Source organism: Sinohyriopsis cumingii, chromosome 6 (genome assembly GCF_028554795.1).
Source record: "Sinohyriopsis cumingii isolate HCF-2022 chromosome 6, ASM2855479v2, whole genome shotgun sequence".
Classification (NCBI taxonomy): domain Eukaryota; kingdom Metazoa; phylum Mollusca; class Bivalvia; order Unionida; family Unionidae; genus Sinohyriopsis; species Sinohyriopsis cumingii.
This window is the reverse complement of record NC_142966.1, coordinates 30,519,919-30,534,264: the sequence shown is the minus strand read 5'-3', so window position 1 is coordinate 30,534,264 and position 14,346 is coordinate 30,519,919. Positions and strand designations below refer to the sequence as shown.

Below are 14,346 nucleotides of genomic sequence, written 5' to 3'. Positions count from 1 at the left end.
ATTATCACGTTGGAATTTGTAAGTATAATTACATGGGTAAACATTAACATAAGTAGAAAATATTGGCAGGCAAAACGTTTTGGTACAACAGTTACTCAGATACCTGTAAGTTCTCTTACACATGAAGATGGTCAAATTTCACATATGATCCCTATGCTAGAACTACATTCAATGTCTCCAGCTATTTAGGTATACAATGTGTAGCTGGATAGTGTAGCGATTCAGTTTTATCAAAAGTAGTTCTTTGTTAACTTAGCCAAGTGTTGTTTAAGAGTTTTATCCAGTCAAACAGGATACAGTGTCGTCTGCGGTGATATTATTGTCAAGGATGAATATTATATCGTGGACAACATCCATTATATTTACTCTCATTATTCATTTCTACGTCGGACGTTGTAAGTATAATTGCATGGATGAACTTTACAATAATTATTATAATAATCTTTGATATTATGTTTGAGATATATACATGTTGTTTTTCGAGAATTAAATATATTTTGGACACTATTTTATAGAATGCTGGTACGTTCCTCTTCTTTAACGCAGTAGATTTTTAATTATAAGAAGTGTCAATCATTCACGCATCAGTCTTTCAATAGTGCATACCTTCAATACTGCATATTTTCTTCAAGAATAATACAGATTACATATATGTTGCTAGTAAATCTAAAGGGTAATGCTAACATGATAATATTAAGTATCAAAATAGTGTAACAAACAGATAAATAAATATCTTTGTGTCTAGTGTATGGAATATTGCGCGCACTACAGATTGTTAGGATAATATAAGAGGGAAACAGAGGCAAATCGAGGAAAACTATTCAGTTGTTCAAAAGTAGCAATGCGATACAGCGCATATTTAATAACTCCGCTGCAGTAACTTAAATCTATACAATTGATTGAGAATTTACCTGTCTGGCCAGTTTGGCTCTTAGTCTTACAGAAAAGAAGAGCGTGTGATATATGTATGATTTTGTTTTTGTGAAAAATGATAAGTGGTTAATCGGAACCTCTGTATACAAGGGATTGCAAAAACATTTTGCTGCTACACTTGCAAGAAGGAAATGAAAGGAAATTGGAGTATAATTTACGTCATAGTATATGTAAAGTCGATCAGCATTACTCTGAAAACTGTAAAATAGGGACACTTTAAAAATGTACGCTCTACCCTTATATGATGCACTACTCTCACTGCCACATTTATTGTTACTAATAAAGTCAAAGGCTTCACCTGATTAGCCTTCCAACTATACTCTCTCAATGTAATGGTGGTACCCATGAACTAATCTCGTTTCTAATGTGTGTCTTGGTGATAGCCACCCACTCTCCTACGGCCACCATAAGCCCTCCTCCATCCATTTCTGCCCAAGCACCAAAAGTTCATGGGTCTAGGAAAATTTGTCAATCTGTGAAGTAACAAAATGTCATGTAATGCAGTATCAAACCCCCAGTTCACAGGTACTCATGTTCCCAGTCCAGAATAAAGGTGTTTCAAGCAGAGAACAAGAAAGGATGCAAGCCAAGTAAAAATCACTATAGTCATTGCATTGAATCCTCACCTGGAAATCACACGACTCTGAACTTCATTACAATATTACATGAGCTAAAATAAATTACACAATTAAATTAGTTGTAAGTGGTCTACATACAATTTTTAATTTACATGTGAGTGGCCTACACATAGAATTATCTTACTTTTGACTGGTCTACAAACAATATTAATCAAAAGATACATTCTAAACATTTTAGCATATCCAGGATTTGAATATGTACCAGAAAACTGTTTTAAGACCGGAAAAACTTTGAAGTATGTGCATGAAGCAGGACACACAGGTGATAATTCTCTTATTGATTTCCTATGGACCTGAGGCCTGGCTGCTTCTCTAACATTTTAAAAGTACGTAGCTGCAATAGACCCATCCTATAATGCAAGAATGACGCAACATTAGAAATCGAGGTCCAGTTACTAATAAATCCAGGCTCATAATCAATGAAATGGAGAAGACTAAAAATCGCCAATCAAACAAACAAAATCCATTCATTCCATATCATATGAAAAGCGACTGCAATGTGCATTCATTCTCAATATGACTCTGAATTTAAATTTTAAGAAGACCAAATCGACAATTCTTTTTGAAAGTGCAGTTGGGCGCACGAAATAATTTCAAATGTTGCTGGTCGGAGTTATCTACGCATTAATATTGTTGTGTATTGATGAATCTGCATTTGCGTATTTATTTTGGAATACATCATACATTCAATTACTTTGTTTCTTGTTGTTATTTTTTATATATAATTAAGCCTTAGGAAGCATAAGCAATAAGTATATAATAAAAAGGTTACTGCATTTGCAATGCAAAGTATGAACTCGTTTTGTTTGATGGATACTGCACTCCCACAGGTCGTGCAGTATCCATCCAAAACATCTCTTTCATATTTTCCCATAAAAATGCAGTAACCTGTAATTACTCTAGCTGAGAGAGTGCTCTAACAAGCTTAATCTTTATACTGAATCCCCACACCCTTATATTTATAATTGTATTAGGCACAGTTTCTCAAATGAAAATGGTTTAAAACAAAACATGATTTTTTTTACTACTTCACTTTCTCCCCATTGCAACAACTCCGATTTATTATACAGTACACAGCAGACTGTCTAACCAAAAGCGGTAACATTACCCACCACAGTACTTTAACGCTCAAGACAATACTTGCTTGCTTCCTCTCTTAAAAATTACCACATAAGGAAGTCATACAGTCTTTGAAGAGTGCTTGGATATCCTTACCAATTGATTGCCCATAAAATGATACTTTGCAAAGTTTTTGTTTAAGGAACTAACATAAGCCTAAAAATTTGACACCGCTGTGGTAAGTGTTTCCTTAGTGCGTCAGCTTATGTCCTATTAGTTTGCTTAGTATCGAGTTACTTCGTGATGTTAATGCTTCATTATTATTACTATTGATATGCATATTTCATTTGTTTTGTGAGCTTGATCGTTATTGGTGATCGATGGTAATCGTTATAGTCTACCTGACCTTAATTTTGCAACTGTTGGAGCGATTTTATGAAACTTCGCCCATGTATATCATGGGTGGAAGGTTTGCTGCGTACCAAAGCAAGATTCAGTGCCAACACGTCAAGGTCATAGTAGGGGAAAAAAATTATTTTCGACTGCCATCTTGTTATGAGTAGAACTTTTCCATCTTGTAATGAGTAGAAATTTTGGACTACTGCATATACTGTCTTTGTGGTTTTACGGCGGGGAACAAGCATCGAATTAATACGCTACAATTTTCTATTCTGAGGACGATGAGTGGTTATAGAAAACGTGAGTCGCAAAATTGTATGAGTACATTGAAGTTTCATATAACACTAATATATATGCACTTAAAAGTCCTTATTCTATACTATATATATATATATATATATATATATATATATATATATATATATATATATATATATATATATATATATATTCGGTGTATTTGTTTGTGTGAGTACCATATAATTGTCTCATGTGTTTCACACGGTTACAGGATAGCTCCTTATTCAGCTTTACAGCCTCAAGTGAAACCCTAGTATTATGACGAGAAAGAGAGGGAAATGGAATTATATATATTATTATTGCTATTATTATTATATATTTGAGAGACAAATTGTTCTTTCAACATCTTCCAAAAACGCATATATTGTCAGAATTGCCGAACTTTGTAGTTCATTTAAGTGGCAGAGTATTGAATTGCACATCTTGAATATAGATAAATTTACACATCACAATATTTTGACTTTAAGAATTAAAATGTTAGAAAATTAAGAGCTCATTCGGAAAGTCTCTATTTGGAATGAATTTTGACAGTTACGTGTCAAAATAATGCAGATTTTAGATATGTTATATAAACGATAATGCTAACTGTAAATTAAAACAGAACCGTTTGCTGAGTTTTTGCTTAAATAATATTTTGTACAAATTTGATGGATAAGGATAATGTAATTCTGCACTGAAGACCCTCTGTCCTTTCACTAAGGGACATCACTCGTAGCAATCATAAATATAACTACATTTCATCACAACCAGTTCTCAGCAGGTAATCTTTTCCAAACGCCCCGATAAACCAGGTAAGATTTAGGTCGCACTAATTCTGTCATGCCGTCATGACATCAATACCCGATAGGAATCTCGTCTCGTGGATAGCATTCATTATTTTTATGTTGATTGCTCATTGCCCAGCAGAGTTTGTAACAATAATTACATTTATTTTATTATAGAAACCCTACACGGTGAACGCAAAAGGTACTCTTGTTGAAATTTCACGGACATATTTTCCTGGCCAGTAGGCCTCGCCCTATTTTAACAGTTATATGATTGTTAGTAAGCGAAAAGGATCTCTTTCACAGCCCGTAAAGTGTTACGGATTCGCTCATGCATGTTGAAAGGAATTCGAAACGGACAATATAGGGTCATGTTGTATATTAAGTGTGTATTATGCTTTGGGCCATGTTGTACTAATTTCTCGTTAGTCAAGACTACACATACCAGGATATATGATGCATGAATCAGTCAAGTGGTGATTCCTGTTTGTGTCAAGTTTAAAGACCCAGTACACTCAGAACAATGAATATGTGATAGATATAAAGATTTTTGAAAGGAGAGATGGTCGTCAGCCCTATATGAATCCTTTTTGAATTTGCCATCAACTTATTTATATTCTTCCTTTTCGTTTCATCCCGTCTTGTTCTTTTTCGCAACAATTGCTGGTGAATTTGCACGTATATTTGATAACACGATAATGAAGAACTTATAATCACTTACAAGACCAATCTCCTCCCTAGAATCATTCTGAAACATAGGTTGCTTTCACATATCACTACTTGATTTTTTTGTTTGTTTTTTAATGTCAAAATTTCAAACAAGCTGAGGAATTCATGGACCCCCTTACATTAATTTTAATCTGTCTTTAATGAAAATTAACTAAAATAACACACTTCGTTCAAGTTTTAAAAAAAGAACTAAGAAAATGTAGCTTTTTGGTCTGGATTAAAACAGTTAAAAAAGAATACTATTAATCACATCCTCAAAAAATTTGAATATTTTATTTAAGTCAGAATATTTATATTAATATTTCATTATTACTTCTCAGTGGCATCGAAAAAAATTTAAAAAAGAAGTAAAATAAAATTGGGTAAAAATTAAAAGCCAAAGAGTAATAAGAGGTCGCCATCTTTAACGTCAAGGTTTGTCATACAGTTTCGCAAAATGCGCACCACAATATCAAAAGATTGTGACCCTATAGGCAGTACACACACACACACACACACACACACACACACACACACACATATTGGCGTGACGGGTTGTTATGCCCCCACTGTGGTAGGTGTGTTATGTTTGGGGAGGGGTTCTCCCAATATTCTATTTAAACTATTATAGAAGTCCCACCCAGGCTCTATTTTGGTTGGAAGTTAACGTAGTGAACGATATATGTAAAGCTCCTAGCCTCCAGCCAGCATTGCCGACGGTTTACTTATTGAATATACAAAAAGTGAAATTCAACGAATAACAGTTTAATGACAATTCAATAGTCATATGCTTAAAATTTCCCATGTACTCTCCTTCTGCTCGACCTTGTGATAGCCTATTGCATCATTTGATTAGTAATATAATATAGCCTTCCACTTATCCTTGTATTCTACTGATCTGTGTATTCTCCTATTCTTTCAAATCCTTCCTCTCTTCCTCCCGACCTTTTACATATTCCTGTTCCTGATCGACGTCTCTATGCTCCTCCTTCTCTAATTTCTCATCCTCGGATGCTTTTTCACCTCCTCCTTAACTCTCTCCACCGACTAGACTTGTGGACTCCGTCAACTCTGCTAGACTGACTTCCGTCTTCTCCCCTCTAAGAGACTCGGGACTTAACCGAGCCGGAAGTTTTGTCCCCCAAAAGGCTTCCTGTGAAAACACAAGGACTGTACAATATTCTCGTTAGCCCTTTTACCTCACAATACACACAGCCTATAATCAGATAACGGCTATTAAATAACTTCTGTCACTCATTCATTCACATCGAAATAGGGGGCCCCGTGTGGCCGAGTGGTCTAAATCGCTCTCCGTTACGGATCACTGCCATCGCACCTCTCTCTGTGTGGGTTCGAGTCTAGGATTCGGCCAATGTGGGTATGTGAGAAAGCTTGCCATCAGCTTCTCGTCATAGCAGTCAGTTGCATCTCTGTACATTACAACTCATACAAAGAACACAAATATTCAGTTAGCCATGCTCTGATATATCCATATAACCATATTAACTAATCTTACACACTTCAACCATTTTCCGAATCCACAATTCAAGCATGTGTAAATTCTTACATATCACATTAATAAATGGACTAGTTTACTGCGAAGTAACCTAATAGCGAATTACTAAATTAATTCTGACCACAAGCTAACAATCTACATAACTCTCTATATAATACTCAAGCTTATTTATCAAATACGTATGAATATTAAACACTACTAAGCTAGTATTACGTATTAAACGATCCTATTAATTAAGTATACATGCTACACATAATTACAATTACAATACCATAATATTCTTCAAAAATTGAGCATATAATCTACTGACCTTTACGAATCATTGTCTTTCCTTAGAATCTCATCTCTAAGTTTTACCTCCAAATTACGAGTGGCTTCCTCGGAGTAACCGTATATTACTCAGCAAACTTCCTAGGCCAGACTAAATTTTCGCTTGCTTGTTAGAAGTTATAATTCGGATCGAATATATATCTGTCTGACATGACGTGTGCTGCTTTCAGTATCTTAGCCATGCGATTATTTTGTTGTGCTTCGTTCATTTTTATCCGTCAGGATGACATTTCATTTTTATCCGTCAGGATGACACTCGTGATATATGAGTCATTCGTATTTCTAGATTGCTTCGATTACGTTCGCATGACATCTTATGTTCAGTAAAATCAGTGTATATTTGTTTTTACAATTTTGTTACTCGGCTCTTATAATGACCCACACACACAATCCCGTCCCGCCACCCGAGTCTTTTGACGCCTAGGTTGCCTCATGCGTTCACATATAGAACTTTCATATTATGCCGAAATTTGAAATACTCGATGCTATTTATTCAACTCGACGAAGATTTATTTCAATTTGCACTTTATGTCGTCTACTTTATTTACTAGGGACTCCGGGTGGCCTAGTGGTTTAAAACAGCCGCCTTTACCGATCTACGCCATCTTAGTTATTTCTGCGTAGCTTCTAGTCTAGGGCTCAGCCAGTGTGGGTATCTGAGAAAACACCACGTAGCTTCCCGTGAGTTGTTGTTTCTTACCGGTGTTGTCCCTGGTTCTTCCTCCATCAGATATAGAGGCCACCGTGTATATCCTATATTGCGCTGAGAAATGGCGTTAAACCCCCACCCCCGCCAAAAAGCAAAACAAAATCAACAAAGAACAACCAATTATTTACTAAGGATGTTAATCAGATACCCACAGTTTACTCATCGAGTTAATGGGGATAGGATGAATAAGGCTTTGCTGTCTTCAAGTTTCTCAATACAAGAGTGCGTCTTATTTACGGAAGTTATTGAGGGATGTCCCTTCAAACAAACACAGGCAACGCCTGGCTTCAATGGTCTAATCTCGATTTCAATTATGACGTTTTCTCTATAGTCAGTATTACATGTATCTTCCTAAAACACTGGGATGAATGAGATCTTAGGGGTGGTAATTTACTTACTAAGACGGGCTGAGCTATAAGGGATTTTAGCGTAGTTAATGAGATATTTGGGCTGAATTTGCTTAATGATTTGCCATTATATATTAGGTGTTTTAATTTACTTACTAAGATTGAATGAGCTGTTACAGGTTTTAATCTACATACTGAGCTATACTGAGCTATTAGAATTTTAAATATTCTTTTGAAAATGACTGATATATTTTAATCTGATTATTGAGATAGACTGAGATATTAGGGCTTTATTCTAATTATTGCGATCAGACGGATATATTTTAATCTTTATTTGAGATAGACTGAGATATTAGGGCTGTAATCTAATTGTTGAGATTGACTGAGATTTTTTAATCTGATTATTGAGATGGGCTGATATATTTTAATCTGATTATTGAGATAGACGGAGAGATTATGGCTTTAACCTAATTGTTGAGATGGACTAAGATATTTTAATCTTATTATTGAGATTTACTGAGATAATAGGGTGTTATTCTGATTATTGAGATGGACTGATATATTTTAATCTTATTTTTGGGATAGATTGAGATATTATGGATTTGTTCTAATTAATGAAATGAACTGAGATATTTTAATCTCATTATTGAAATAGACTGAGACAATAGGACCTTATTCTAATTATTGCGATTATTATTGCACATCTTTTCAGACACACATCAACACTTGTTAATTGGGCAAAGCTGGTGTCGGATTATTCTTTCCAAAATCCCGAAGGGTTTAAATTTCAGCACACAATTTCAAAATTTATTTTTCTCTATGTTGTCATCCTTTGTGTGTGTGTGTGTGTGTGTGTGTGTGTGTGTGTGTGTGTGATTTGGATTTTTAACGTAGCTTTAAAAAAAGTCAGTCATATCGCTACGATGTCTGCAGTTAAGCAGTTTATAGTGCTGCATAGCACTGGGGAATCATGCCGCTGACGTGTAGCATGATGTCCCACCCAGTCACATTATCCTGAAACCATGCCGACCAGTCCTAACACTAACCTCTTAATGCTGAGTGCTAAGCGAGGCAGCTGTTAGTACCATTTTTATGTCTTTGGTATGACACGGCCGGGGATGGAACCCACAACCTCCCGCATCCGAGGCGGACGCTCTAACCACTAAGCCACCAGAGCGGTCGTCACCCTTTGTTTTCCAAATGATATGTGGTTTATTTAGACACATATTGTTCTTTGGTCAAATATAATTGTATAAACTGTCATATACTTTTGTAAAGAAAGGGGATACCAATATATCCTTTATGGTAGGCTCTTTGCGTTTATTTATTAAACGTTTGAGAAAAATCTATAAAGGATCTAGATCATATTGTGTCAGAACCAGATGTACTCCATCATAGAATAACCAACATACATTGATTTATCACCCTTTGATAAATATCTAGGTAGTTTAAGTACTCCATCATAGAATAAGTAACACACATTGATGTATCACCCTTAGATAAATATCAATGTGGTCTAAGTACACCATCATAGAATAACCAACACACACTGATTTATCACCCTTATATCAATATCTAGGTGGTCTAAGTACCCCATCATAGAATAACCAACACACATTGATTTTTCACCCTTAGGTCAATATCTATGTGGTCCAGTTACTATAGTGTGCTGGGTGTTTAAGAAATTTATTAGTGCTATCTTGTATAGGGTATGTATAAACAGGCATGAACCGGCTGAACGTTTCAGAAAGTTCTCGTATCGAGGTACGAATTTACCGTTTTAAAACTTTATGTTTCAACCCTTTCTCATATCAGGGTATGATTATATGATTAAGGCTTTCCGTGACAAGACTTTCTCTCATCGGGGTACGAGTAAATTTAAACCGTTTTGTAAAATGATTTTCTGTTTTAAGACTTTCTCTCATCGGAGTACGAGTATCTTTACATGTAAGACTTCCTGTTTTAATACTTTCAAAAATACCGGTAAGAGGATGTTTAATCTGATTGCAAACTGGGTGACGCACAGATCTATAGTTTTCACGTCTATTTCTAAATTCTTTTTGTATGATGTCCAGGTAAAGGTAAAGCTGGAACATAAACTTTACGTAATGTGTAATGAAATCTCTAGTAGGTATGCTTTTGTATACGCTGAACGCTACTTCATGTGTCAAAATGTACTGATAAACTAATTTGTGGAATTTTGTTTGAAATGTTCGCAGGTAAATACACGTGCAACTTACTTTTTAAACATATCGGGGTTAGATTTATCCGTCTATGATAATTACTTTGGCAAAATACTCTAAAATCTCTTTGGAACGTAGATACATAGAACTGCATTGTATACGCTGAAATTCCATGTACAGCTGGCTGACCTATCAAACTATCGATAAATGGTATATTGTCCTTGGTGCGTACTACTGTGGTCAAAATTAAATCATAGGGTTCACATACATGTTTGTATTAAGTCCTGAAATTTGAAATTACCAGAGGCAGAAGGTATATCAAGTTAGAAGATACACATAGGGAGTTTTCCATTCAGGGTTTCTGACCTTTTCCACCCCGTTTTAATGATAAGTAGATATGCATTTGAATAATATTACACTTCAGCTTCGGATATTATTGTTGATATCAGTCAGTTAGGGTTCAATACACCGTCGCTCAATTTTACTAGTTTCTATTTAAAGCTACTTATGTCTGCCGCTTCTTCGCGTTTTGAGCGAGCTCCATGTTTTTGATAGCGAATACGCCATGACTTCCCACACCAACACAACAGACCAGACATCTAAAACGATGTGTGAATATAAGAGGAACCTCACACTAGCACTGTTAACGCTTTATTTTGTTCATTTTTCATATATATGCAGAGCAGTTCTATAGACACAGTTGAAACTATGGTCTTGAAACTTAATGTTTGCGTTGACTGTTGTCACTTACATTTGAACCCGTAAAAGGTAAATTGTGGTTATATCTATATAAGGGAGTAATGTAGCATTACTCCAAGCACTGGCCTAAGGAGAATTACTCTAAAGACTATATACTTATAAATATATATATTTGATTACGAGGATGTATATTAAGATCCCTATGGTTGACGAATGTAAGGACATTAATTACCACTAATAGTACTAGGACTATTCCAACCTTACCGCTAAACAAGCATATCAATAATTCGCTCCATATTGGGTTTCTGCTTGGTATCGAACCTAGGACCTCTGAATGCGAGATAAGACAACTATCGCCTGCCTGCACGTTCCAGCACCCATACTACCACGGCCACCTCCACATCACCAAAAAATGATGTTTCGGTTGCCGTTCATATACGGTACTAGAACGTGCAGACACTCTCGAAACTTTAGATATATATATCGTATGTCCTAAGATACCTTGGCACTGGCAAAGTTAGGTTATATCTATATAAGCGAGTAATGTAGCATTACTCCAAGCACTGGCCTAAGGAGAATTACTCTAAAGACTATATACTTATAAATATATATATTTTATTACGAGGATGTATATTAAGATCCCTATGGTTGACGAATGTAAGGACATTAATTACCACTAATAGTACTAGGACTATTCCAACCTTACCGCTAAACAAGCATATCAATAATTCGCTCCATATTGGGTTTCTGCTTGGTATCGAACCTAGGACCTCTGAATGCGAGATAAGACAACTATCGCCTGCCTGCACGTTCCAGCACCCATACTACCACGGCCACCTCCACATCACCAAAAAATGATGTTTCGGTTGCCGTTCATATACGGTACTAGAACGTGCAGACACTCTCGAAACTTTAGATATATATATCGTATGTCCTAAGATACCTTGGCACTGGCAAAGTTAGGTTATATCTATATAAGGGAGTAATGTAGCATTACTCCAAGCACTGGCCTAAGGAGAATTACTCTAAAGACTATATACTTATAAATATATATATTTTATTACGAGGATGTATATTAAGATCCCTATGGATGACGAATGTAAGGACATTAATTACCACTAATAGTACTAGGACTATTCCAACCTTACCGCTAAACAAGCATATCAATAATTCGCTCCATATTGGGTTTCTGCTTGGTATCGAACCTAGGACCTCTGAATGCGAGATAAGACAACTATCGCCTGCCTGCACGTTCCAGCACCCATACTACCACGGCCACCTCCACATCACCAAAAAAATGATGTGTCGGTTGCCGTTCATATACGGTACTAGAACGTGCAGACACTCTCGAAACTTTAGATATATATATCGTATGTCCTAAGATACCTTGGCACTGGCAAAGTTAGGTTATATCTATATAAGGGAGTAATGTAGCATTACTCCAAGCACTGGCCTAAGGAGAATTACTCTAAAGACTATATACTTATAAATATATATATTTCATTACGAGGATGTATATTAAGATCCCTATGGTTGACGAATGTAAGGACATTAATTACCACTAATCGTACTAGGACTATTCCAACCTTACCGCTAAACAAGCATATCAATAATTCGCTCCATATTGGGTTTCTGCTTGGTATCGAACCTAGGACCTCTGAATGCGAGATAAGACAACTATCGCCTGCCTGCACGTTCCAGCACCCATACTACCACGGCCACCTCCACATCACCAAAAAATGATGTTTCGGTTGCCGTTCATATACGGTACTAGAACGTGCAGACACTCTCGAAACTTTAGATATATATATCGTATGTCCTAAGATACTTTGGCACTGGCAAAGTTAGGTTATATCTATATAAGGGAGTAATGTAGCATTACTCCAAGCACTGGCCTAAGGAGAATTACTCTAAAGACTATATACTTATAAATATATATATTTCATTACGAGGATGTATATTAAGATCCCTATGGTTGACGAATGTAAGGATATTAATTACCACTAATAGTACTAGGACTATTCCAACCTTACCGCTAAACAAGCATATTAATAATTCGCTCCATATTGGGTTTCTGCTTGGTATCGAACCTAGGACCTCTGAATGCGAGATAAGACAACTATCGCCTGCCTGCACGTTCCAGCACCCATACTACCACGGCCACCTCCACATCACCAAAAAATGATGTTTCGGTTGCCGTTCATATACGGTACTAGAACGTGCAGACACTCTCGAAACTTTAGATATATATATCGTATGTCCTAAGATACCTTGGCACTGGCAAAGTTAGGTTATATCTATATAAGGGAGTAATGTAGCATTACTCCAAGCACTGGCCTAAGGAGAATTACTCTAAAGACTACATTCTTATAAATATATATATTTTATTACGAGGATGTATATTAAGATCCCTATGGTTGACGAATGTAAGGACATTAATTACCACTAATAGTACTAGGACTATTCCAACCTTACCGCTAAACAAGCATATCAATAATTCGCTCCATATTGGGTTTCTGCTTGGTATCGAACCTAGGACCTCTGAATGCGAGATAAGACAACTATCGTCTGCCTGCACGTTCCAGCACCCATACTACCACGGCCACCTCCACATCACCAAAAAATGATGTTTCGGTTGCCGTTCATATACGGTACTAGAACGTGCAGACACTCTCGAAACTTTAGATATATATATCGTATGTCCTAAGATACCTTGGCACTGGCAAAGTTAGGTTATATCTATATAAGGGAGTAATGTAGCATTACTCCAAGCACTGGCCTAAGGAGAATTACTCTAAAGACTATATACTTATAAATATATATATTTTATTACGAGGATGTATATGAAGATCCCTATGGTTGACGAATGTAAGGACATTAATTACCACTAATAGTACTAGGACTATTCCAACCTTACCGCTAAACAATCGATAATAAGTGTGAAAGGGAAGAAGATATCTAATTTGGATTGATTTCGTCGATAGGAAACAATGATACATGTGTAGCATGCAATTTCACTCGCGTCCTCACCTGTCTTTCCTTTGTAACATTATTATTATTGTTTATTATTCTGTTTGACAGTTACTTTGTGGTAAAATATACGCAGTCTATTACGTGTTAAAATACAAAGTATCAGAGTTTTTGTATATATGATATGTGGTCAAATATAAGTTAAAAATTTGGTGCCACAGGTTAAAACTGTAAAGTGAATTAAAATGCATTCCATTATTGGACATTTAAGACTGTTTCCATAAAAAAATATTTGCATTCTCCGCTTGTAGTAATGTACACGCGTAGAAAATATCTATCTGCAGGCAAAACATTTTGGCACACCAGGATCTCAGATATTTGTAAATTTCCGTATGAATGAAGATGGTCAAATTTCATATACGATCATTTGGTTAGAACTACATTCAATGTCTCAAATTATTTAGGGTTACAGGGGACATATATAAATATGGAGGGTAGTACAGTAATAAAACTGAATCGCTTTGTGGTTAAACCACAGGGCCAGAAGCTGGTGGTTGATTAAGTTTGTATAAACTGTATACTAAATTCCTTGTTCACTGGAAGTGAATGGAGATACTTGTACTGAGTTGCACAATCGGAATTTCCCCTTAATTAGTTGTATCAACAGTATCTTTTTTTTGTAACTTAGCCAGATGCTATTTACGAGTTTGATCCAGTCCAACAGAATACGATGTCGTCTGCTGTGATTTTAATATTGTCAATGATGAAAGTTTGTCATGGAGAGCATTCAT

General features: G+C 35.9%; 1 protein-coding gene across 1 annotated transcript in view; it reads left to right on the top strand.

Moving 5' to 3' along the window:
• The first annotated feature begins 279 nt into the window (after positions 1 to 279).
• The window catches only part of LOC149796571 (uncharacterized), a 95,362-nt gene continuing 81,295 nt past the window's right edge, over positions 280 to 14,346 (top strand). The window contains exon 1 of the mRNA XM_089961274.1: positions 280 to 395. Coding sequence (XP_089817400.1) covers positions 329 to 395 — 67 coding nt within the window. The 5' untranslated portion in view covers positions 280 to 328. The remainder of the gene's footprint in view (positions 396 to 14,346) is intronic.